Genomic DNA, 23,139 nt, shown 5'->3' with positions numbered 1-23,139 from the left:
TGGAGATTAAGTCAGCTGTGTGTGTGTGTGTGTGTGTGTGTGTAAAATATCCGTTCTCTGCTGGGAGCTAACTGTGTCCAGACCAGCTTCAGCCTTGCAGGGACCTCTCTCCTGCAGTTCTCATTACAGAATCTGAGCAGACACACACCACAGTGCAAAAGAAAGCAGTCACTGACTGAACACAATCCCACTGGGGAGTTACAGTGACACATAGGGTTAAGACAACACAGCTACCCGATGACTGCAATGCTGATCAGTGGCAAAGAACAACACGCAGGCAGCACACACAGATGCTCCAGTGGCCCAAGAACACACACATCTACTCGGATGCAAACTGATGTTTTCAATGTCATTGTCTTGTTATATTATGCAGTACAAACATGCTGTGCACAAAGCTATCAGAGCACCGCAGGTTTCTCCCACAATCTGTTCCCTCTAAATTGTCTATTTATTCTCTGGCTTTTTTTTTTTTTATACAGAAGTGACGTGAAATACCTGACCGCCACATTGCACTGCATTGGTTGAAGCCCACTCTTATCTGTCCCTCTCGGTTGCTAAAGAACGCTAGCTATTACATCGCCATTTTCTCAAGGAAATTAAAAAGATGGATTAAATGAATTAGGTGAGGTTCCACTTGGCTGGCAGAGGGTAACTGAATTTAGATGCTATTTTTAGATCTGCGTATCCTGAGAGTGTGGGACAAGCTTGTAGAGAGTTAGGAGGCTCATTAAGTCAGACATCAGTGGAGGAAGGTAGGCCACATCTGGTGCACAGCTCTAAAGCTCAAATCGGCCAGCAGGATCGAACCCTTCCCTTGAATTTCTCTCCGACTCACAGAGGCTGATCTAAATCACAATTTGGGGAATTTAAAAGGTCACGGTCTTAGTACACAGGGAATGTACTCCCTTTTAAATACCTCAACCTTCTGCTAGTCATCATCACTGTCTATTCTTAGAAATATTAGGTCTCCCAGGAAATGTGCAGAATGTCTGTGGTTAAAGAGAGGTCTCCTCCTTCCTCTCTCCCTTCTATCCATGGCTTTTCTGTCCACTGCACCAATTTTAGGTGTGTCATTTTTCAGACTGAAGTGGTCCGGCCATTCAGAGCCACACTTAACAAAGACATGACCTCTATTATCAGCTGAGCATGCAAATGAAGCGCTGTGTCTTTTGGCCAGATTTCACCCTGTGGCAGAGGAATGAAAGGGGAATTATGAGCTGGGCTGGGTGTGACTGGGCTGTACTCAGCATTACTGGAACTGACTTGGTGAACTGAACACAAAATCAGATGTTATCCAACACCCTGAGTAGTGCCAGACTGAACTGAAACTGTTACATAATCTATTAAAAACAGACCTGATTAAACAAACCGACAAGAGGTGATGTCAGTTTAACATGAACTAAGTAATATTGACTCAAAGCCTCAAAACTGTCAACCTCTCTTACCTTCTGTTCATACTGTACATGTAGGTGAAATTTTGCAGTCTGGTGTTTGCAGCCCACTGCCTCTGAGGCTTCAAGCACAGCGAGAGGGCTGACCAATGAGGGAGCACATGAGGGAATGATAAATAAGCCAAGTAACCTTATCGCTGCGGCTCACATCGAGACCCTGACAGAATGGTAATAAGCTTGATATCTTGTGTGCACAGATCTATGAATGGTTGGGTCTTTTTGTGGCATGTTTTCCATGTCACAACCCAATTAAAACTGACAGAAGAAACCAAAAGAGCAGCTTTTAAACTGGAGGTTGCAAGTTCATATTTCTGGACATCCCTGGATTTTCTTCTTAACATAAAGCAGCATATATTCTCAGGTCATTTGAGGCTAATATGTGAAATGTCTACATCTATGCTTACATGACACTTACTTAAAGCTAACTAAATAGCACGCCAAAACATAGAAGAGTGCACAGGTAATATGCAGCAGATGTGACATTGCATGCGTGAGCCTGTATATATCTCTGTGGATCTGTGTGTGTTTGTGGGCTGGGCCCTCATAGCAGCTGTGTTAAGGATTGAGAACTCATGTAAACACGTGCATTCCTTTGAGAAGTGTATCTCTGGCTCATTGAGAGAAGAGGTGGGGGGGACTGCATCAAACTTCCACTATGGCCTAACCTATAGAAGCACATTAAGCATGTATATAGAGGAGCATCATAATCAGCCTAAGAGATCACAGTTCTGCTGACATCAACACAGCAGTCAGTGACCTGTGATCATGAAGCACTGCAGTGAGCATCTCTCTCTCTCTCCCCCACTCTTCTCATTCCTGTAAAGACTACTCCATCAGTACACATTGATAATCGCACTCCCCAATGGCAATTCAAAGGTTTGTAAAGGCGAAGCGGCCGGCTGCCTTTTCTGCCACAAAAACAGACAACGGTTTTAGCATGTGTGTAAATTCTACTGCCTGCGCATACACTTAGTCCAAACACTTAACAGCATGCACCCAGAGGCACTTTATCTCCTGCGGCTGGTGGAGAGCTACGGCAGACACACCTCCTGATTAGCTGCGTAGCCGTACAATCCCACATACGTGCTGGAAGAGGGGCAGGGATACACACCTGTGAGTCGCACGATACACTGGCTGCCTCTTGTAAGGGATGTGTAAGGTTGACTGTCCTGGTTGGCCCAACATGTTAGCTGCAGGTCTGTGATTTGCTGCGCTCTGCTCTGCTCCTCTCACTGGTGCCTGTGTGTGAGTACTCCTCTCAGCTGGTAGTGCTGCTGCTGCTGACGTCCTCTGCTGTGCACCGAGGCGTCGATTCATTCAAAACATCCTCTTTCCCGCTTCTGCTGTGTCGGGGCTGCTGAGGTGGAGCTAAAATTACATGCGATCACTGAAGTGTCCCCTTGTCTCCGAGAGCATTAGGCTTGCGATGGTTATTTTTAAAGCCAGCCAACCTCACCAATACATCATGTAAGAGGCCCCCGAGCAGCAAGTAAAACCACAGGTACAAAGCATTAGCTATAACCCATGTAATCATATTCTCTTCTGTCACATTCCCTCCCTGTAGTGGCACGCTTTCTCTGCTCACCTCTCCTCTGCTCTCTTCTAATGTATGCGTTTCCTCAGCAGAGCTCTGCCGTCAGAGCACTTCCCTGGACTGGACGCCCTCTCTGCTCCATTCCCTCTGCAGTCATGCAGGCAATGCACAGCATGCACAGCCAGCCAGAGGAGGGAGAATGAGGAGGGAGATGGAGGATTTATAGTAGTGAGTAAGGAAAGAGGAGAAAGATGAGTAAGTGATGGCTGAAAGGGACTGAAAGTGTGTTGCAACTTTAACATTGCCTATTATGTCATGATAAGTGACTGTATGAGTATATACTATGTCCTGATCTTTACACTCAACTATTTGGCAGTTAATGTTTCTGCAAACCACTGATACTTCCATGTTTGTACGTGTCATAGGCTATGTACCTTTGTATAACGTCATATCACTTTCACATTACATGTTTATTACTTGATTTTCATGTCAGGAGGTGGAGGGGATAGTGGTGCAGTTACTGGCAACATGGCTGCCAAATGAGAGACCACAGTTCGAGTCTGGATTTCAACATTTGTAAGCCATACACCACTGGATATTTTGAAGGAGAGCTTGACAATTTTCAGCTGTGTTTGTGTTGACCAAAACATCATATTTTCAGCAAAACCATGTTGTTTTCCTAACCCCAAGTCAGTGTTTTGTGGGCCTAAACCTAACTTGAGCATAAGCACAGCATTGTGACAAGAGAGAAACAAAAAAACTGAACCTAAACAAACGAAAACTTGCAACATTAAGATATGTAAAGCTTTAACTTATCTGTGGTTTGGCAGAAAGGTACTTGGCTAACACTTATTCTGGCTATTGGGTTGGGATAAGTTGACCAATCAATTTGTTAGACGAAAGAAAATGTGCTTACAATTGCTTACAATCTTGATAATCGATTAATTTTTCTAGCAAAAATGTCACATATTTACTGGTTCTAGCTTGTTTAGTGTCAGAATTTGCTGCACTTCCTTGTCATATATGTTATTAATGAAGAATCATTTGGCTTTGGACTGTCGGCTGAACAAATTAAGCCATTTTAAGATGTCACTTTGGGATCTAGAAAATTATGATTAAACAATTAATTGATTGATCATGAAAATAATCAGCAGATTAGCCCTAGTTAGTATGCAATATATTTTCACGAGGACCAATTGCAAGGGATTGAATATATGCACCCATGAGTGCCATTATGGAGCATCACTTTGTAATTGCTTCTATCTCCAAGCAATGCATGCCAATAGCCCTTTGGGGACAAATAAAGTTGAAGTTAGGAAGTAAGGTTAAGTTCAAATCTGAAAACTTCATAAATTGTCACTAAAAATTACCTCCAGGGATATGTTACTGTTTTAAACAGAGATGATCTTGGAGACAACAGCTCCTACATTTCCACTACACATTGCATTGTGGGACAACTAGGGTGGGAATCACAGAGTAACTCACAATACAATGCAATTCACGATATGTTGCCCATGATAACAATAGTATCATGATAGACCTATTTTGCGATAATCAGTACATCCCAATATCTGTCTAGACACACTGTCTGCACCTTGTCCGTGTCCATGTGTGTCATTATTCCAATGTAAAATAACCACAAACTGGCAAAAGGCCAAACTGCCAGAAAGCAGAAAGGAAGGACACAACTATGGCTCACAATATTCTTCTAAATCTGTGTCAATTAAGTTTACACCACAAGAAGTGATGAAGTAGTGAGTCTGGTAAGTCAAATTGTCAGAGTAATCTGTTTAGAGCACCAGCATCTTTTAATAAAAAATATTGATATTTGGAGCCAGTGTATGGATAATCGTATCGTAAGAGGAAGCAATACGATATATTGCCATATCAATATTTTGTTCCACCCCTAGGGACAGCGGTGGCCAACACCATCTCAACTCAAAAATATAGTAATTTTACGAAGCAGGATTGCTGTAAACAGCTTAAACAGGAAATGCTGTGACAGCAGTCGGATCACATGAAGAGGGGAGAGAGTGAGTGTGTTGGGGAGACATCATTCATGACACGAGAAATGGAAGTAAAGACTGGGCTGTGACCGAACAGCTGGAAAGACTGATGACTACGCCATGCTACAAATGCCTTCTATCAGCTAATAAACAGACTTTGTGTGTGTGTGTGTGTGTGTGTGTGTGTGTGTGGTAAGGATTCCGGAAATCTACTCACAGATTACGCTGACAGTACCTTCACCACACACACACACACAAACATGCAGGTAATGCATCCAACTGCTGTTGCCCTCTTCCCTTGAGTTTTATCCTCTGCTGCTCTTTCTCATCCATCTACTCTCTCCTACACATCTCGTTAGCATACCCCAGGAGTCGAAGGCACTTGCACTGCAAGTAAAGACCTCTTCAATGCTGTGGAGATGATACCATGTCTGATAGATCTCAGGGTGTAACCACCACCATTTGAATTGTGCATTAGCCCTCCCCTACAGCAATTCATTTCACTGCATGGATCTCAACATGTACACCATTCAGATGCAATAGAACCTTACACCAGCAAACAACTGAACTGTCAGAAAACAGTTGTAATGTGTCCACAGTCAAGAAAGGATGCATATAGCAACTTATTCTCTGATCCACTGGTTCAAAATAGACTCTGTAACACGTGTTATCTCGTCACTTTGTACATGTTTATTTTTAGTTCCCTGGAAGGGAAGGATTAAGGGTATACAATTTGCCTCTGTATTAGGAAATAAATGTGTACAAAGTACAACAAAAGTTGATCGTGGTGAATTTTCATCATGGGGGTACAAATATCCTTCCATGAATGACTTGAAAAAGTTGTCTGGCTCCCTGACGTACAGTCCTATATTGGTTTCCTGATTTATTTTGAATTGCCTCAGCCTGTCACCATGGCTGAAGGCCCATGCACATTGTATCCCCCACAAAAATAAGTTAAATTGATTGTGTGTAAATACTACTGATTCCAAGCTGAAGAATGACAGGGAGATGAGGTTACCACCATTTATTTTTTCCTTTATTCGTGCAGGAGGACCTTATGATTCATGATTACTTATTTAAAATTTTGTTTTTCACAAAACAAAAGCTGTGTCCTATCTGTTATGCAACAAATATATTTATTTCTTAACAAAATGTAGGGTTAAAGTGATTTCAGTATGTTTTAGTGCAATTTTAAGAGTTTTGAGAATATTTTGATGATTATAGGGGTAATATTATGAATTGCAATCATTTTGGACAGGGTAATCATAACATGAAAATTTCATATTGTCCCATGCCTACTAGCTATGTTGCCTACGTTGTTTGACATACAAAGTGTGACCAGTTAAAATATAAAGCATTGCTATAGATGAAACTACCCAACAATACAGAAATAATCCAATAACGTTAATAATATTTTAACAATAAGAGAGAGAGGTCACTCTGCTCCAAAATGGTTACTTTTACTTTTGATACTTTAAGGACATTTTCCGTACACTTCCTGCTCAACTGCCAAAAAACACTAGCATGACATTCAATAAGCTGTATGACCACTACTGAAATGAACACATTCTGAATGGAATGGGACTGAAAAATAGAAGTGTGCTCTTCATCGTGCTTCTGTACATTTAAATATAATAAAAGGACATAAACACATAATTAATACAACAATTACACACTTAAGATACACTTTGTTGTGGTTTTGAAAAGGCAAAGATTGAACATACTGGCCTTCAGCTGCAAAACAAGTCTTTCTAAAGATAACAGTGGAAAAATGCATTCGATTCATCCTCCTCTTCTCACGCTTTTCAGCATACTCCCAGTGTGTCTCTGATAGCTACAGATCTCAGTCACACAAGCTGCTACATTGTTACTCACCAGTGAGTGACGGGAAGTCCAATTCAAAAGTCTTGAGCGTCCAAATCTGTCCTGATCCTGAAGATGACCAATAAGGAGTGTCCCTCTCTGTTCTCTTAACGTATGCTATCCTGTTTTAACTGTGTGCACTGTGCTACGTGGGTGTGCTTGGAAGGGCACAAAGAGCGGTGTCAGATAGAAGTATAACTGCTGTTTCAGCCCTCTCTCTTTACTCTCGATCACTCAGTTACACTGCCAGCACTTACAGCATGTAGCTCTACTCAGCCTCCCCAGAGACGAATAAAATGATAACGCTCCATTGTTCAGTCACTATATAGAAGATGAAGAAGGAGGAAAGGGGAAGGGCCCGACGTGCTGATAAACTCACTACACCATTCTTTCTGGTGACCACAGATGAGCAGTATTAACTGTGTTGTCCACGCAACGTAAAATGCTGACCTTGGTCTCTGACTGCAACAAGAGCCTTCAGTCTCAGCCCTCTTTATCAGATCAAATCCCAGTCAGCCAGGGAGAGAGGGACGGAGGATGGAGGGCAGACTATAGCTGAGTGACTGGCTCGGGCTGCTGCAGTGCCGGCTCGATAATCCACAGACAGACATATAGATAAGAGCAGAGGGCTGGACGAGGGTGGTTCAGGTCGATACGCACGATGGACAGCCAGGTCAACATTCATACTTCACTCTATTGCCTACTTCCACTGCTGTCCTCCTGGCTGCTGTATGACAAAATGAAGATATAATAACACAATTCCAGTCTGCTGTGTTAGGAGATTAGAAAACCGTCACAATTAGGAAAAAGGCTTTGCAAAAATACAACGTGTATAATGAGTGTTTAGTTTATGGACCAAAATTACTCAGAAAGGAAATGTTGTTGTGTAAGTATGCAGATACGACTGATACAACAACATTTTAGCTAAATGCAAGAAAAGGTTGATATGACTGAGAAATGGTTAATGACTCCATATATAATGGGAAGGTAACACATTTATAACTCAGTTATAAATTCAAACTTTGATTAACATATCTTTTTGAGCCTACACAAAAAGAAAGGTTAGAGTACCAAAAACACTTGAAGCATTACTTGTCTTGATAAAAATATGACAGAAACAAATAAGTAATGGCATCAAACTGTCAAATAGACAAAGACTCAAGAGCAATATCTAGTGGCAGACAACAGAACAGCACATCCCAACAAACATACATGCTCCACCACGTCTCAATGATGCACTGACAGATAAGGACACGCAGGACAGCACCACTGAGACAAACTATAACTACAAGTGATTTGAAAACTTCCAAATATAAAATATGCTGTCAAAATCAGCACCTCAACACCTTTACTGCACAACCCAAGCTTTATCTCACTGAACAAATTACAGACAACGGCTGGCTGGAGCTGAACACTGATCACATTTTAAATTATCAAATCACAAAGAATTGGAGTAGTTTAAAAAAAGCAGAATCAATCAGCTCATGAATAAGGAATTAGCTTTGCATCTCTGCACTAAAGCAAATTAAATTGGATTGGCTTGTGAGAAGTCACACAGCTGTGTGGTCAATGTGTTCAGTAAATGCTGCAGTGAGTGAAATTGCCCCGACCAGCAGATCGGCTTTCACCAGCACTGGCCAGACTTTTCATTTATCTTTTTCGCACTCGATATTCCATTAATGGGAACAGCAATATTCAATCAAGTAATCCACAATGAGAAACATTTTCAGAGCTCATACATTAAATCTGCTGTTGAACATAAGCTTATTGAAGTGTGAGGTCATTTAGACGTCAAACAATTTACCTTAAGGAATATGTATAGAAAAAAACACCACAAAGGACATGTCACAATATCAGTTAGGTTCAAGGTCATCTTGTGTTTCATTGATCTCTGCCCTAACCTGATTGAGCAAGCTGAAAAAAGCAGCACTTACTTCATCTTATAAAGTTGTTGTGCTGAATTCTGTTAGCAAATAATTTCCAGCAGATATGGAGGAACATTAGCAGTCACTTGGGGTTGTATTTCTGGCCACCGGATGAATTCAAGTCCAATATTCACTCTCTTTAAAGCTACACTGCTCAAAAAAAGGGAACACTTAATTGTTGCAGTATAACACCAAGTCAGTTAAACTTTAGGGATATCAATCTGTCCATTTAGGAAGCACAAGTGATTGTGAATCAATTTCACCTGCTTTGGTGCAAATGAAAGTGACAACAGCTGCAATGGAGAGGCAAAAGTAAGACAACCCCCAAAAAGGGAATGGTTTTGCATGTGGTGACCATAGACAATTGCTCTCTCCTTATCCTTCCTGACTGATTCTTCTCTAGTTTTGTGTTCTGCTAGTGTCCTTGTCACTACTGGTAGCATGAGGCGGTACCTGCAGCCCAATCAGGTTGCACAGGTAGTCCAGCTCTTCCAGGATGGCACATCCATATGTGCGGTCGCAGGAAGGTTTGCTGTGTCTCCCAGCACAGTCTCAAGAGCATTGAGGAGAAACCAGGAGATGGGCTGTTACACAAGGAGAGTTGGACAGGGCCGTAGAAGGGCATCAACCCAGCAGCAGGACCGGTATCTGCTCTTTTGTGCGAGGAGGAACAAGAGGAGCACTGCCAGAGCCCTACAAAATGACTTCCAGCAAGCTACTGGTGTGCATGTTTCTGACCAAACTGTCAGAAAGTTTAGGGATGAAAGAGTCTGGAGACGCCGTGATGAATGTAATGCTGCCTGTAACACCATCCAGCATGACCGGTTTGGCGGTGGGTCAGTGATGGTCTTGGGAGGCATATCCTTGGAGGGTCGCACAGACCTCCACGTCAAAGCCAACGGTAGCCTGACTGCTGTTAGGTTGAAATCCTCAGAGCGACTGTCAGACCTTATGCTGGTGCAGTGGGCCCAGGGTTCCTCCTGGTGCAGGACAATGTCATGCCTCATGTGGCTAGACTTTGTAGGCAGTTCCTGGAAGCCAAAGGCATTGATTCCATTGACTGGCCCTCTCGTTCCCCTGACCTAAATCCAATTGAGCACCTATGGGACGTTATGTACCGCCACAGACTGTCCAGGAGCTCACTGATGCCCTGATCCAGGCCAGGGAAGAGATCCCCCAGGAAACCATCCGTCGATGCATTAGGAGCATGCCCAGATGTTGTCAGGAGTGCATACAGACACGCGGGGGCCATATAAACTACTGAGTCACATTATGAGTTGCTGTGATAAAATTCACACAAGTTGGATCAACCTGTGCTTTCAATTTTTTACTTTGATTTACAGTGTGATTTCTGAATCCAACCCTCAATGGATTGATGATTTTGGTTTCCATTGACCGTTGTTACATAATTTTGTTCTCAACAAATTATACAATGTACATCAGTCAATATTTTCAACTTGAATCATTTGTTAATCAAGATCTGATGTGTGATTAAAGTGTTCCCTTAATTTTTTTGAGCAGTGTATTTTTGGTCCTCACCAACTCGAAAGAGAAATACTCTTCTTTTTACTCACAGCGCCACTATGGTCAACAACTAGTTACTGACTTGTCCGTCAGCCTTTTGGTGCTAGGTAGGTAATGGGCTTATCAGAGCTTGTTCGCTGAAAACAGCTGCCTTCCTTAAGCTGGAAACAGTACTGAAATCAGCATTGAGATTGAATCAAAACTGTAATACTAGTACAATAACCTGAAAAATGCTCATTAGAACTGAGATGAGAAGAGCAATGAACTTTCAATTCTTAGTAGTATTTAGACATTGGAATTGGAATGTGAAAAAAATATAAAAATATCGTAAATAAATTAAACATAAATTAAATAAAACAATAAATAAAACGGACTGTCTTTTAACAAAAATTGCACTTAAAGTGGAAACAGACAACTCCCGACTTGCCGTTACATTCTGCAACTAGAATGACACTCAGAAAAGTGCATACCTCCACCAAGGCCCAACAGTCCCCTTTTATTCAATCAAGTCTCATCCAATATCAACCTCAAATGTAAATTTTAAACCACTCATAACTGCTCAACCATAATTTAAGCTCACCAGATCTATGTCTGGGATTCACATCAAATTGTACTCACTCATAGATACCAGCTATCTACTGTATATTTGCATGTTTTTTTCATCAAGATCCATGCATTATTCTTTAATGAAAGTGTTGAAAACGATCTATCGCATAATGTTAAATAAAGTAAGAAATAATTCTAGGATCCATCCCATCAAGATCCAACACAAAAGTAAAAGGGGTCTATTCTGGGCCGAAACACGTCCTCCATCAAAGTTTGGTGGAAATCGGTTCAGTATTATTTTTCAAACCAACCAACCGACCAACCAATGGACACAGGGTGAAAGCATAACTTCCTTGACAGAAGTAATCAACATTTACTTCATAATTATACATTAAAATAAAAAACTATTTTTTTCCAGTTTCAATAATGTTAAACAGTTGGTGCAGGTGTATAGTCATTCCTCCTTAACAGGCAATATACTGCCAATCCAGTTTTTGCTACTTTTAGGTCGATGAGATATGCATGATAAGTCGATAAAGTAATTATGGTGAAACAAATATTAATTTGATCCATTGCACCTATAAAAATATTGATTAATTCAGCTTTAACACCGCTGTTTATACTCTAAAACAGTCATTCAGATCATGTTCTACATGTAGCATGTATGTGACAGCAAGTTCTAGTCGCAGTTTCATTGTAGAGTTAAGTGAAACACTTTTCATGCAGTATCTTAAATTTTACCAGATGGATACAATCACGTAACCTAAGCGCTTTTTATCTAAATGCAGATTTTCTGTTCCTGCAGAAAATCAATGCCATTACACTATCGTATATGAGATTCTACTGCTTTTTTACATTTATATGATCTACTTTAGTGTTCATCACTTTTACACCAAACACTGAAATCTTTTTATTTTCTATTATTTTAACAAAAAGGTCTCACATATTCTCTCTAGAAAGACTTTCTCTTTTTATACAACATCCATCTTCCACCTTCGTGGGTGCTAACTAATCACATCTCTCCTCACCCGTCTGGTGAGATGAGAGCAGTGTGGGACCCGCGCCTCTCCGCAGTGACTCCAGTCACACTCTGACAGAATGCGGCAGAAAAACTGTCATCTGAATTCAATCAGAGGGAGGGTACACAAACTCTTTCTTTCTTTCAGAGAGGCAGCTGAAACGACTCAGGTGCAGTGCTTCTTTCTTTAATAACATGTAGAAATATGACAGTAGGAAAAAAAAGTTTTGTTTTACTATTAGATTAGATCTTTAACTGCTGTTTTCAGCATACTAGTTCAATTTACATTTGATGTACATTACCAGAGCATGTTGTAGATATCCAGATTGCAGTAAAACCAAGCACCTCTTTTACACAAAGACAAAGAAAAACTTCCCCTTTGATAATGCCATCAAACTAGTGTTACCTTGTCTCAGTCTGCCTCTCCTCCAGCTCAGCAACCACCTCTGTTTCATGATCGGCCGAGTCAGTCCCGTGGCCAATGGGCAGGCAGCTGCAACAGTAGGTCCCCATCCCGGCTCGAGCATCTCCCCTGCCCTGTTTCTGCTCTGACTCCCTCTGCTCCAGCTCTGACTGGGAAACCTGCTCAGGCTGTCTGGACACTGAATGACTCATTCGAGATAATGTATATCATCACACAGAGCACACCTCAAGCCCGCAGCTCCTAATGTATTCATTCATTGCAGGTTCCTGGGGTTAAATATTGCAAGTCCAAACAAGGCCTGATGGAAAGCTTCCTTTCTGTTCTGCCGCACAAACAACCACTGTACCACACTCTCAATCTGCCCTTTGTTTTCATCGTCTTAATTCAGTCCACCGCTTTAACCTCCGACTCTATTTGTAGGCCCTGTCAGTACTGTACAGTATGTATTGTTTAACTGTCACAAGCCTCGTAATCAGTCAACTCTGACATGATATTGACAACGCAGCTCTATTTATAAAACGCTCTGGCCTTAAATGAAAGTTCAAGGCGCCTATAACAGGCAAGGAAAGAAGATAGATGTACTAACACAATAGCTGGACATGATTTAAACGTGATACAAGGATCTACTGATAATGACAAATGGTCAACATAAATCATCCTACAAGAGTGAGAGGACTCGCTACCTCAACAACAGCCCATTTGCAATTCCATGGCCATGAATCCTGATATCAATTTCAGTATCCCTGCATCTGCTGCTCGAGACAGTGTTCACATGTGCACTGTTGCCATCGTCACAGGATTAATGAATCATGCCTCAAGACAAGGTTGTGCGTCTATGCGTTATGGGGAAATGAAGTGTTTCTCTGTACCCAGCACTTTCTTCCGTTAAAAAAAGAAAATCAAGAACCTATTTTGAGCATTATTTTTATGATCAGCAAAGATTAGCAAAAGAGCAGTACATCTTGTTACTATTCTCTTGACCTTGAAATGCATTTAGCCTGTTCATTCAGTATTTTCATTCCCTGCACAGCCCACATGGTGCAATGGTGGGAAGAGAAGTGCAACAAATCTGGGAGTTCAATCAAATGAGGCAACACACATTCAGGTGCTGGTATCTTGTCAAAAACTAGGACTTATTACAGAGCAATAACTATGACCAATGACCAAATATGTTATCAGCTGATCAGTCATTTGATAATTTGATCATTCCATTAGCAAGCTCAAAAAACGCGTGGTGATGATGTATCCATTATATAATAATGCAAATAAGAATAAACCCTTTGAATACACTCTCCAGCCAGCAGGCATTTTCAAATATAAACGGAGGAAGTCTGTCAAACTTGACAAAGCATTTCAGGCAACATGTTACAGGAATGCTGTGTTTTTTTAGTCCAGTGTCATATAATAAGGCCCCCAAAATCAAATTTCTCTATTTTGCAGAGATAAGACAGGAGTAATCTGATCCATCAGGATTTTCCTGTCAAGAATGACAAAAACGATTTTGGGGTATCTATTTTAAGCTGAAGGTCACAGTCTCAATAAACAGCTCGAGGGAAGGTAGAGGAAGACACTGAATTGTGTTTATACACAAGCTCACACTGACGAGTCTGCAGAAGTGATGTCCTGTATATATGAACCAAATGATAGATAACATGTAGAGACGCTACATTGATATAAAAATCACTGGGGGGAAAAGGAAAAATTTACCCGATAAAGATCTAAGTAAGACAATATTATCAAATGACAAAATGAATATAAATGAAGCCAAGGGGATTTATCTATACACCAAAGACAGTGTTAGGCTACTGGCTTATGATTTCTTATTATCCTTACTAATAATTGATTTTGAATTGTATTTTGACTTTTGTAACCTCTGATGTAAGGCGTAAGAAGTGTACAATGTGCTCCTTGTTTTCACACATGCAGCACCAATCCATATCATCTTGTTTACAGCAGATATTGTGTAAGTGCAGCATGACTGTTAAGATAACATGTTTTGTGTAAGCACAGAGGAAACCTGACTTAGCTCATACTCATCTGAATCAGTTTGTTCTCTACCTAGGAACAGCAAACCAAATGTCCAGTACAGATAACCAATTACACCATGTTATGTGAGAATGAGTCCTTATGCCTTAATCAGAGGACACAAAAGTCAAAATATAATTCCTAATCAATCACTTGTAAGGATAATAGGTTCTTGTAAAATTGTTACCACAGTGCCAAATTGTAATCCGCCCCCCTCCTTGTTTGGACCATGCTCATCCTCAAACTTAGCCTTCATTTTGATCTCTACCACACACCTGTGACGTTCCTATCATGGTGACAACATCTGTCCCCCAACAGACAGATAAACAGGCAGGCAGACAGGCTAAGAGAAAAAAAAAATCAACAGCTAGCTAGGTAGCCTAAGTGCTCAAAACTGCTTCTGTGTTAGTTCCTGCTACAAAAGGTGTCCCCAGGACCTCATTTTGCCATGATAACACACACACACACACACACACAGACTCACAAGGTGAAAACATGACCAGCTGATGTTGTCGCAGCTGGTTATAATGATGATGTGACGTTTGTTGGAGTCTGTACCAAACAAAAATGTTTTCTTACATCTGGAGAACAAGATTTGTGCGTCATGGCATCTCTAAAGCACTACAGAGCTTCATTACAATGCTGTTGTGTCAAACATTTTACCTTTATCAAAAAATTGCAGCTTGATTGCTGTGATTTAGATATTGCACTTGGACATATTGCAATTTCAATAATATTCAGAATAATTGTGCAGCCCAAATAAATTGTTCAAGTTGGTAGGTGATTACACGTTTTCAACCTTGTGTCTGCACTCCCAGAGGCAAATTCACACAAGATCTAATCTGAATGCAGCTTGGTTGCTAATTTGAATATTAACATGCATATGCTGATCTTGTGCAGATATCTCTGTTGTAAACAGAAAACCTGTCAGACAAAAAATAATAAATCAAGAAGAGCAACACTCTTCAGAATGTACAAAGACACAGAATGCTGTGTCCATGACGCCAAAGAGTCATGCTAGTGTATCAAGAAAGTTGAAGAGAATTATTCACACCAGTAATGCTTTAGAAAACAGCTGTGGTTCCTTTGATGCTTAACATCTTTTGTAGAGTAAGTGGATCCTCGGTTACCCTGTGATTCAAAGGTACATAAACTACAGTGAAAGTGATGTTATCACAGTCTGACGACACTTGAGGAAATATAGTCATACAGTACTATGTAGAGGCAGTTCAACAAGCACAGCTGGCCCTTGTGGACAAGAAAATTGCAGAGCAAATAAAGCAAGATCTGCAAGGTGGGCCGAAGCAGTTTCTCACAATAACTATTCCAGACTAATAAACTGGGAAAGTCTAAGAAAGAGTGAAATTACTTGAGACTGTGTCATCAAGAGCAGGGCTGAGCCCAAGTATGAGGGAAAAACCTATAAATATGTAATTAATATTTGCTCACTGGAGCACACATACAGTAGGAAAGCTGCTGCTGTTATGGGATCTTATTAAGTGACACATCTGTTCCAATTGGATGAACCTAATGACATACCCAATTTCATCCATACCTTCTTGTCTCTAACATCCAAGTACAGTTTATACACAGGCACTCTCGGGCAGCACAACAGATTTATATATAGATAATAACTCCCTTGTTGGTATACACAGAGGAGAGATGTGTTCATCAGAGAAGATGAACAGCTGCCTCACTGTTTGTGTCAGCCTCACCTCAGCTTTGCTGAAACAGAAGCATTTGCACTGATCCTGCTCCTGTCTGCTGCCTGTGGCGGAGAGCTCTATCTGATTGGTATTCAGTCACGTGTTTTCAATCTTTCCTCATTACTTACCATGACACTCCACAACGATTTGCAAACAATGTCCCTTTACATCTATGGTCCTTTGAGCAAACACAAGGCTTACTTATCATATCTAACACAGTCTCGTGTACAATACCTAAAGGAATTTTAGACTAATTTCTGTGAATTATGTTGTTAAGCTTCAATACATTAGCGAATGTTGAAGTTTGAGGTCCTATTTTGAGCCTTCATCTGAGCATTGACCATTTCTGATGGGTTTCTGCTGCTTCTTTGCCTCTTTGAAAGAAAAAATATCTTGACTGTCTTCCTGTCTGAGCCCAAAGGAGGGCCAGCAGGGAAAACACTTTAGAGGTAACGTCAAGCAGAACTCATATCTTAAATCCACTGTGGTCAAGTTGTCTCATACAGAACCGTCCAGCACAAAGAAACACATTCAGAGTTGTACTTCACTATAAAAGTTTCAAAGTCAGAGGTACAATGTGACAGTTTGAAACACAGTGTTCCCAAATAGATCAAGTCAGAGTTAGAGTTACATCGAAATATCTTTAATGATAAGAGAATCTAAAAACTCGAAGCGCAAAGGTCCTTTTGAAGGACCTTTGGGCTACTTCGTGCCCTGTCTTTTTTTGGCAATTAAGTTTTGAACCCAGCAATAAGGTATGGATTTGCTGTGTTTGCAGAAAAATAAAGCTTCGTTAAGACAGCCTTAAGATAAGGGCCTGTAGGGATATTACACTTCTTTTTTATCCTCTATTAAAATGCCTCTCTTCAAAACTCCCAAAACACCTTGTGGCTAATTAACTCATACTGTCCTGATCAAAAACAGTCAGCGGGTTACAAAATGCAAGCACAACTTAAAACATAACAAGCAGCAGTAGAATGGGAAGACGAACACCCATAAAAAATCTAAGATGACAAAAAATTGTTGATGGGGATACCTAAAAATGATATTGATATTGTGGTAATAATGCACACATGAAAATATTGTGTAAACAATACATTTGCCTCTTAAATCGTGTCTGTTTATATCTTGCTGGTTGACACTTATAAGTTGTTAAAATGTGTTTAATATAATTGTTCTTCTTGTATGCTTTTGTACAGTTTTGATTACAGACTCTCTCTCCACTACCCTTCACTTGTATTTTGAGGGTAATTCATTTGCCAAAATAGAGACAAAACACAATAAACAAAGCAAAAGGGTTTTTTCTGATATCGTGACAGCCCTAAATGAGGATATTACATCTGAAGAGTGAATAAAGTTGAGCCTTTTTTTTACATGAAATCTATATGAGTTTAAAATCAACACTTCTTCCTGGACTGTCCCATAGTATTGTGCACCCACTGAACAATGTGAACTGTGTCCTCAACAGGACACCATTGTACCTCTGTGGGGTCATTTTTTTCCCTCAGGGAGCTATAGAATTGCACATTTCCTATGCTCAGTGAGTGCCAATGATGTGTTGAAGGGAGTACACCTCACTGAACTCAGTGTTCCCAGCTTTTACTCAAAGATTACTAAACACAAGGTCGTCTGAAGATTTATATATGACAAGAACAAATCATGAGATTACAATTAGTGCAATGATCACGTTGGTTCTTAGTCTTTTGTTTCCCACCATGTTCTTGGATTTGGAACTTATGTGTACACTCGGTTACATTCTTTCCAACTGTTCTTCCAGTCATGACATCTGTTACAAACATATCTATTTACTGCCACATGCAGGGGTGCACTTATGTTCATGATAGTTGAGTATCTTATATAACTTGAAAAGGAAGCTTAACATAGTTGCACTGTACCTACACAATTCCACACATGTCATTTTTCAGCCTTCTTTTGCTGTCCTTACATTGATATGCATCCATGACACATCGCACAGGCCTGTTTCATCTGTAGCATATCATCTGCAGGGATTGAAACTGGATGATTTTGGAAGATGATTTTAAAAATTGGGTCACTTCCTCGGAGATTTGCCAGAAGTATGACAGCCAGAGACTCTATTTCAATCTGCTGCCACAGATGACAACAGACCTCGCCCATTAGTTTTGACACAATTCAGTCTATTGATGGGTTAATGTCAGTATGTCAGTATGCATTACTATAAGTAGGGCTGCACAATATGGTAAAAAAAAATCATATAGTGATTATTTTGATTTTATGATTGTGATATGTTTCACAATTAGTGGGAATGATAACTTTAGCATCACAATTTTTATTTATAATATCATGATGACCTGACATTGTGGCTGTGATGTGTACCAAACAAACATCTATTAATTGTGCAGCAGCAGCAACCCTTACTATAACTTAACTGAACTTAAACCAAACAAAAAAACTGCATACAAGCTGCATAATTTCAATGATATTTTATCATATATAAATAATAACAAGCCTTCTTAGCCCAAGCTTTGATGTTGAAAAAAGCTTCAGCCCTCACACTGTTGGAGCAAAATAAAGCACTGCACACATCTAACAGATAGTTCAGGTTGGTTGAGAGTGATGTGTAAATAAATGTGAGATTTGCCACAGCAGCAGTGTCTGAACAATCCTTCCTTTGTACTCCACCTCGGCTAATTTCCACCATCAACACACAACCAGATCTACTGACCGGTGTCACGACAGCACCATGTTGACCTCAGTCCGGCTTGAGTTTGTTGCTGTATACTTCCTGGACAACTGGAGATGGACAAAAGTGGTTTAAAAAGAAGCTTCTTGCTATGGGCTAAAAATCTGATCTGCTTCTCATAACGTCTGATGCTTACGTGAAAATGATATGTCTGTGAAACCAAACAAAAAGTATTATGATTTGTACCCTGGAGCAGAGAAATAAACTCACCTCAACTCAGTGCTAATTGAAGTTGTTCATGTAGCGTTAATAGGTCTTTTAAAAAGTTGGGTTGTAGCCAGTAATACACTAAAAACTAACACTTGTGATGATTTTAATAACTAGGGCCACAATCCAAGTTGTCCAGTCCCTTTCCAATTTTTCTAATGTGATCTTAAGGATTAATCCCACTGAGCTGGAGCCATCTTCACTGTCTCCCTTTGGTGTTTGAGTTTTGCAAGCTAACATTAATAACCCAAAGCTGTTAAGATATTCTATGAGTGTAAGCTGTTTTTAACATTTAATCTGTCAGACTAAATCATGTTTTTAAGAACAAAGTAGTAATAAATTAACCAGGCCTGTGTTTTCACTCTGAGCTTCATTAGCTGAGTGCTAAGCTGAGTAAAAAGCCAGGTGAGCTTGACACATGTGACACCTCCTATAATTACCCAGACACATGGGACAAATTCAAAAACCTGGCATCTAGGTTTGCAATAAATCAAATAAACCACCTGAGATACACTCCTCCACAATGAGAAAATGACAGTACTCCATCACAAGAGAATAATAAACAGTAACATTCACATTAAGATGAGCTGTGCACCAATCAGCTGTTTCTCAAACTAATTATCCATATGAACATTAAACTTCAATATGGGACTTCATAGTCACACTGCTTCAAGAATTAAACCAAGACCAATCCATTTGTCATACAGTATAATAGTTGATCATTTTTACACCTGGGCCGGCTGATATAGAGAATGTTAATACTAGAGCCCCACCAATATGTTGGTTGGCTGATATTATAGGCTAGGCTATTATAGGCTATTTGTAATAATTAAATTCCAAGTGAAGTTTAGAGTTTTAGTACAGTGATGTTATTTGATGTTATTTAAACTTGCTTAACTTAGAGCTAACTTACTGCACTGTTACTGTAAAACATCCTGCCTCCATTACAAATCTTCGTCGCAAGTGTTTGAAAACCACATTTGAGGGTTTCATTTAAAAAAAAATTTGGTGATATTGGCTTATTAGACTTTCCACAGTGACAGAATTTTCCCACCTACAAATAAGCTTGTGACAACACTGGTCATACCTAGCACAGTGGCTGTTTACAAGAAAAGACATTCACTATCTGTAAAGCGCTATGTTAATTTACTGCTAATGCAAACCGAACATTTCCTACTGCTGCAGCTTCACATTAAAAGTATTTAACTGGCGAAACAAGTGTTGACTTTTATTTTGAATTTGCCTATGGCAGATATTAATGTGGGTATTTTTTACTCCCTAACATCCGTATCAGCATAGGCCCAAAAAATGTGGTTGTGCTCAAGCTAATACTTTGATCATTATTACAGCATTGTCTCATTATCAATGTGTTCCAATGATGTCAGATATTCACATAGTTAAAGTCACATGATTCAAGTGTTTTGACTGGAGCTGATAGGCAAGATATCTTTGTACTGGCAATTTTTCACAATACAGTTAGGCTGTATAAATAATCACTCAGCAGTTTCTACCCACTCTGGCAAACACAAAATGATTTGACTTTCTTTCAAGCGCCAAGAAAACATGGAAAGATGTCAGCTTTGCTCAAGATAAGACAAATGGTACAAAATAACAGTCTGGGTGTGTTCCTGACCACTGTTTGACACCAAGAAATTAGCTCTCGAAAACAAAAGAAACAAGCCAGGAGCAGGAGAAAAAACAGGATCCTTCCACCGAGCCAACTGGGCAACAAGTAGTCGACTGATTTAACAGCCTTGACATTTAGGCTACCATATATCACACAACTTCACTGTTGCATTGTTCTCGCTTCTTACAGAGAAAAAGTGCGAGAACGAGAGAAACACAACAACCGCTTTTATTCCACACACAATATAAGTGCCAGTGACAACAAATTTGTTAGTTGGACCATTTCCTATGTCTTTTTTCTTTTAAGCCCACATGGTTGGATGCCAGAATGCCTTTAGAGGTGGCTTTTGAATACATTTGTTTGGCACAGTGCATCCTGTTTGTATCATTTGCGATCCATGTTTTTATAGCATCTGTTTTACCACACTGTTTTATACTTAATTCTGAGTGCAGGTATTTCTAAGATGAAGAGCGTATCAGTGCTCCAAACTGGTGTCTGAGCACTGCATGTCATTGGGCCAGGACCTCTTTTATTCGTAACTGTCAACCCCAGAAAGACTGCAGCTATGGGGATATAAAACCTGACCATACAGGCCTTCTGTCTGGAACAAATGGGGCAAACTAAAAGGGCCATGACAGGACTATGGGTAGTTGAACTACAAAACCTTAAACAAGCTACAGGGGGAGGAGTCATTGTAATCCACAATGATGCAGCACCAATGAAGAATTTGTCTGCTCTTTGTCTTACAGTAGGATTTCTGTCTGTCACTGTTAGCCTGACTTAACTGACTGCTTTTAGCATGATTCGCTGGTTGCTCTTGTGTCCTGGTTACTCTCACAGAAACCCTCTGATACAATCAAAAATCCCAGCACTGCAGATGGAAATGCAAATACAATGCACAAAACCCTTCAGTCAGCCATACTTCAATGTAAGGGAAATGTGTGGGCGATGGCGTGCTGCCTCTCGTTTGAACCTGAATCCCAGAAATGATAATGTGTGAAGGACACGTGCGAATCTGACAAATAAACTTCACACCGCAGTCTGTGACTTTGTAAATGCCGTCCTCTTTGCTTCAATAATGCAATCATGCTATACATCTCTGTCACAACATGGTCACACCCCTCTCTCCTGCAACCTTTACAGTCTCTCTATCACACACACAAATTGCCACACACATGCACACCGAGGCGGCACACCTATCTAATAGAGAGAGTAGAGGTCCTGCATGGAGGATGTGAGGAGAATTTTAATAGCCTTCTTCCTGTCCTGCCAGGCACTGCCACTCTCCATTCACAATGCAGCCAGAGGTAATTGGTTTCACCTATCTGATGGGACCCCTGTGTGTTAATCCATATGCTGGTGTGTTCACGTGTCGTTTGTCATTTGCATACTGTGTTTTTTTAGATGAAATGTCATGTTTAACATATACAGTTTAATCTAGTTTGAGTTAAAGCAACTTAGACGTGTCAGAACTGTGCAATGAAAGCACTTTTTATGCGAAACAACCAGCTAATGGGATCACATTTTACACGGTCAAGCAAACGCAACAATGCTCAAAAGCCACACTCACTTGATGAAGTAGCTGGCTCCTTCGTCCGTGAAGCCCTCTTCCCATCCTCTTGGCAAATCTATAAGACGGGACAACAACAAAAAAACCCACACTGAACGACCCGCCACAGACAGAAAACACAGTGCAGCAAAAAAATATGTCCTCTCGGTATCCCACAAATCTGATAGTTTGTCGCGTACCTGACCGGATCATGTGTCCAGAGTTAACAGGTTCACCAGTCCGTGGATGTAGCCAAGTAGTGCTATGAGTTTTATCACTGCAAGAAAGACACCTGTTACTGAACGGTAATAAAACAATAAAAAACCTTTCATAATGCCTCGTTAAGAAACCAAGCGTTGGGAAGTAAAACCACCGCTCACTTAATGAAGAAGACCCGGCCATCTCTACAAACTCCGTACGACCAGTGGTCAGGTAGGGTGTCCCGTCCGAGAGGTGCCGCCATGATCTCTCCGACTCGGCTTGTCCCCCCTCTCCCTCTCCGCAGACTCTTCCAGGGAGCCCAGATAAAAAACCACCGCTAGGGCTGCATAGTTTTTTTTAAAGGGGAAGAATACCAAACTCACACCACTTCCACGACTCTTGTGTTTTTATGTAATTTGAGCTCACGAAGCGGCTAACCAGGTCCCCACAAGTAGCAGACGCCTGGCAAATGATTAAAGCTACAAAAGAATAATACATGAAGTCACTGCAGAGGGAGAAAGGTAGGGTGGAGCCCGGAGGGTGTAGTAGTGGAAGTGCACCGGATTTAAGCTGGAATTTGTGACCGGGACATTTCAGGACACACAACAATCCAGAAAGCATGTTATCCTAAAAGTATTTCAAGGGGGATTTTGCACACATGGAAGCAAGAATGTAAACCCTTTAAGGGATAATAAAGGATTACAGGAATGTCTAAATTAAACCAATATGATTTTGCATGCTTAATTTTCTCTTTTTAAACTGTGGGATTGCACGTGTGTGAGACAGGAATACGTCCTCGAAAATATATTTT

General features: G+C 40.5%; 1 protein-coding gene across 1 annotated transcript in view; it reads right to left on the bottom strand.

The window, feature by feature from the left end:
* The window catches only part of plekha7b (pleckstrin homology domain containing, family A member 7b), an 81,840-nt gene extending 59,185 nt beyond the window's left edge, over positions 1–22,655 (bottom strand). Inside the window, exons 1-3 of the mRNA XM_073465234.1 lie at positions 22,508–22,655; positions 22,328–22,404; positions 22,149–22,206 (exon numbers count right to left, since the gene is read on the bottom strand). Coding sequence (XP_073321335.1) covers positions 22,149–22,206; positions 22,328–22,404; positions 22,508–22,590 — 218 coding nt within the window. The 5' untranslated portion in view covers positions 22,591–22,655. The remainder of the gene's footprint in view (positions 1–22,148; positions 22,207–22,327; positions 22,405–22,507) is intronic.
* Positions 22,656–23,139: the final 484 nt, after the last annotated feature.

Source organism: Pagrus major, chromosome 4 (genome assembly GCF_040436345.1).
Source record: "Pagrus major chromosome 4, Pma_NU_1.0".
Taxonomy (NCBI): Eukaryota; Metazoa; Chordata; class Actinopteri; order Spariformes; family Sparidae; genus Pagrus; species Pagrus major.
This window is presented reverse-complemented; position numbering and strand designations above follow the sequence as displayed.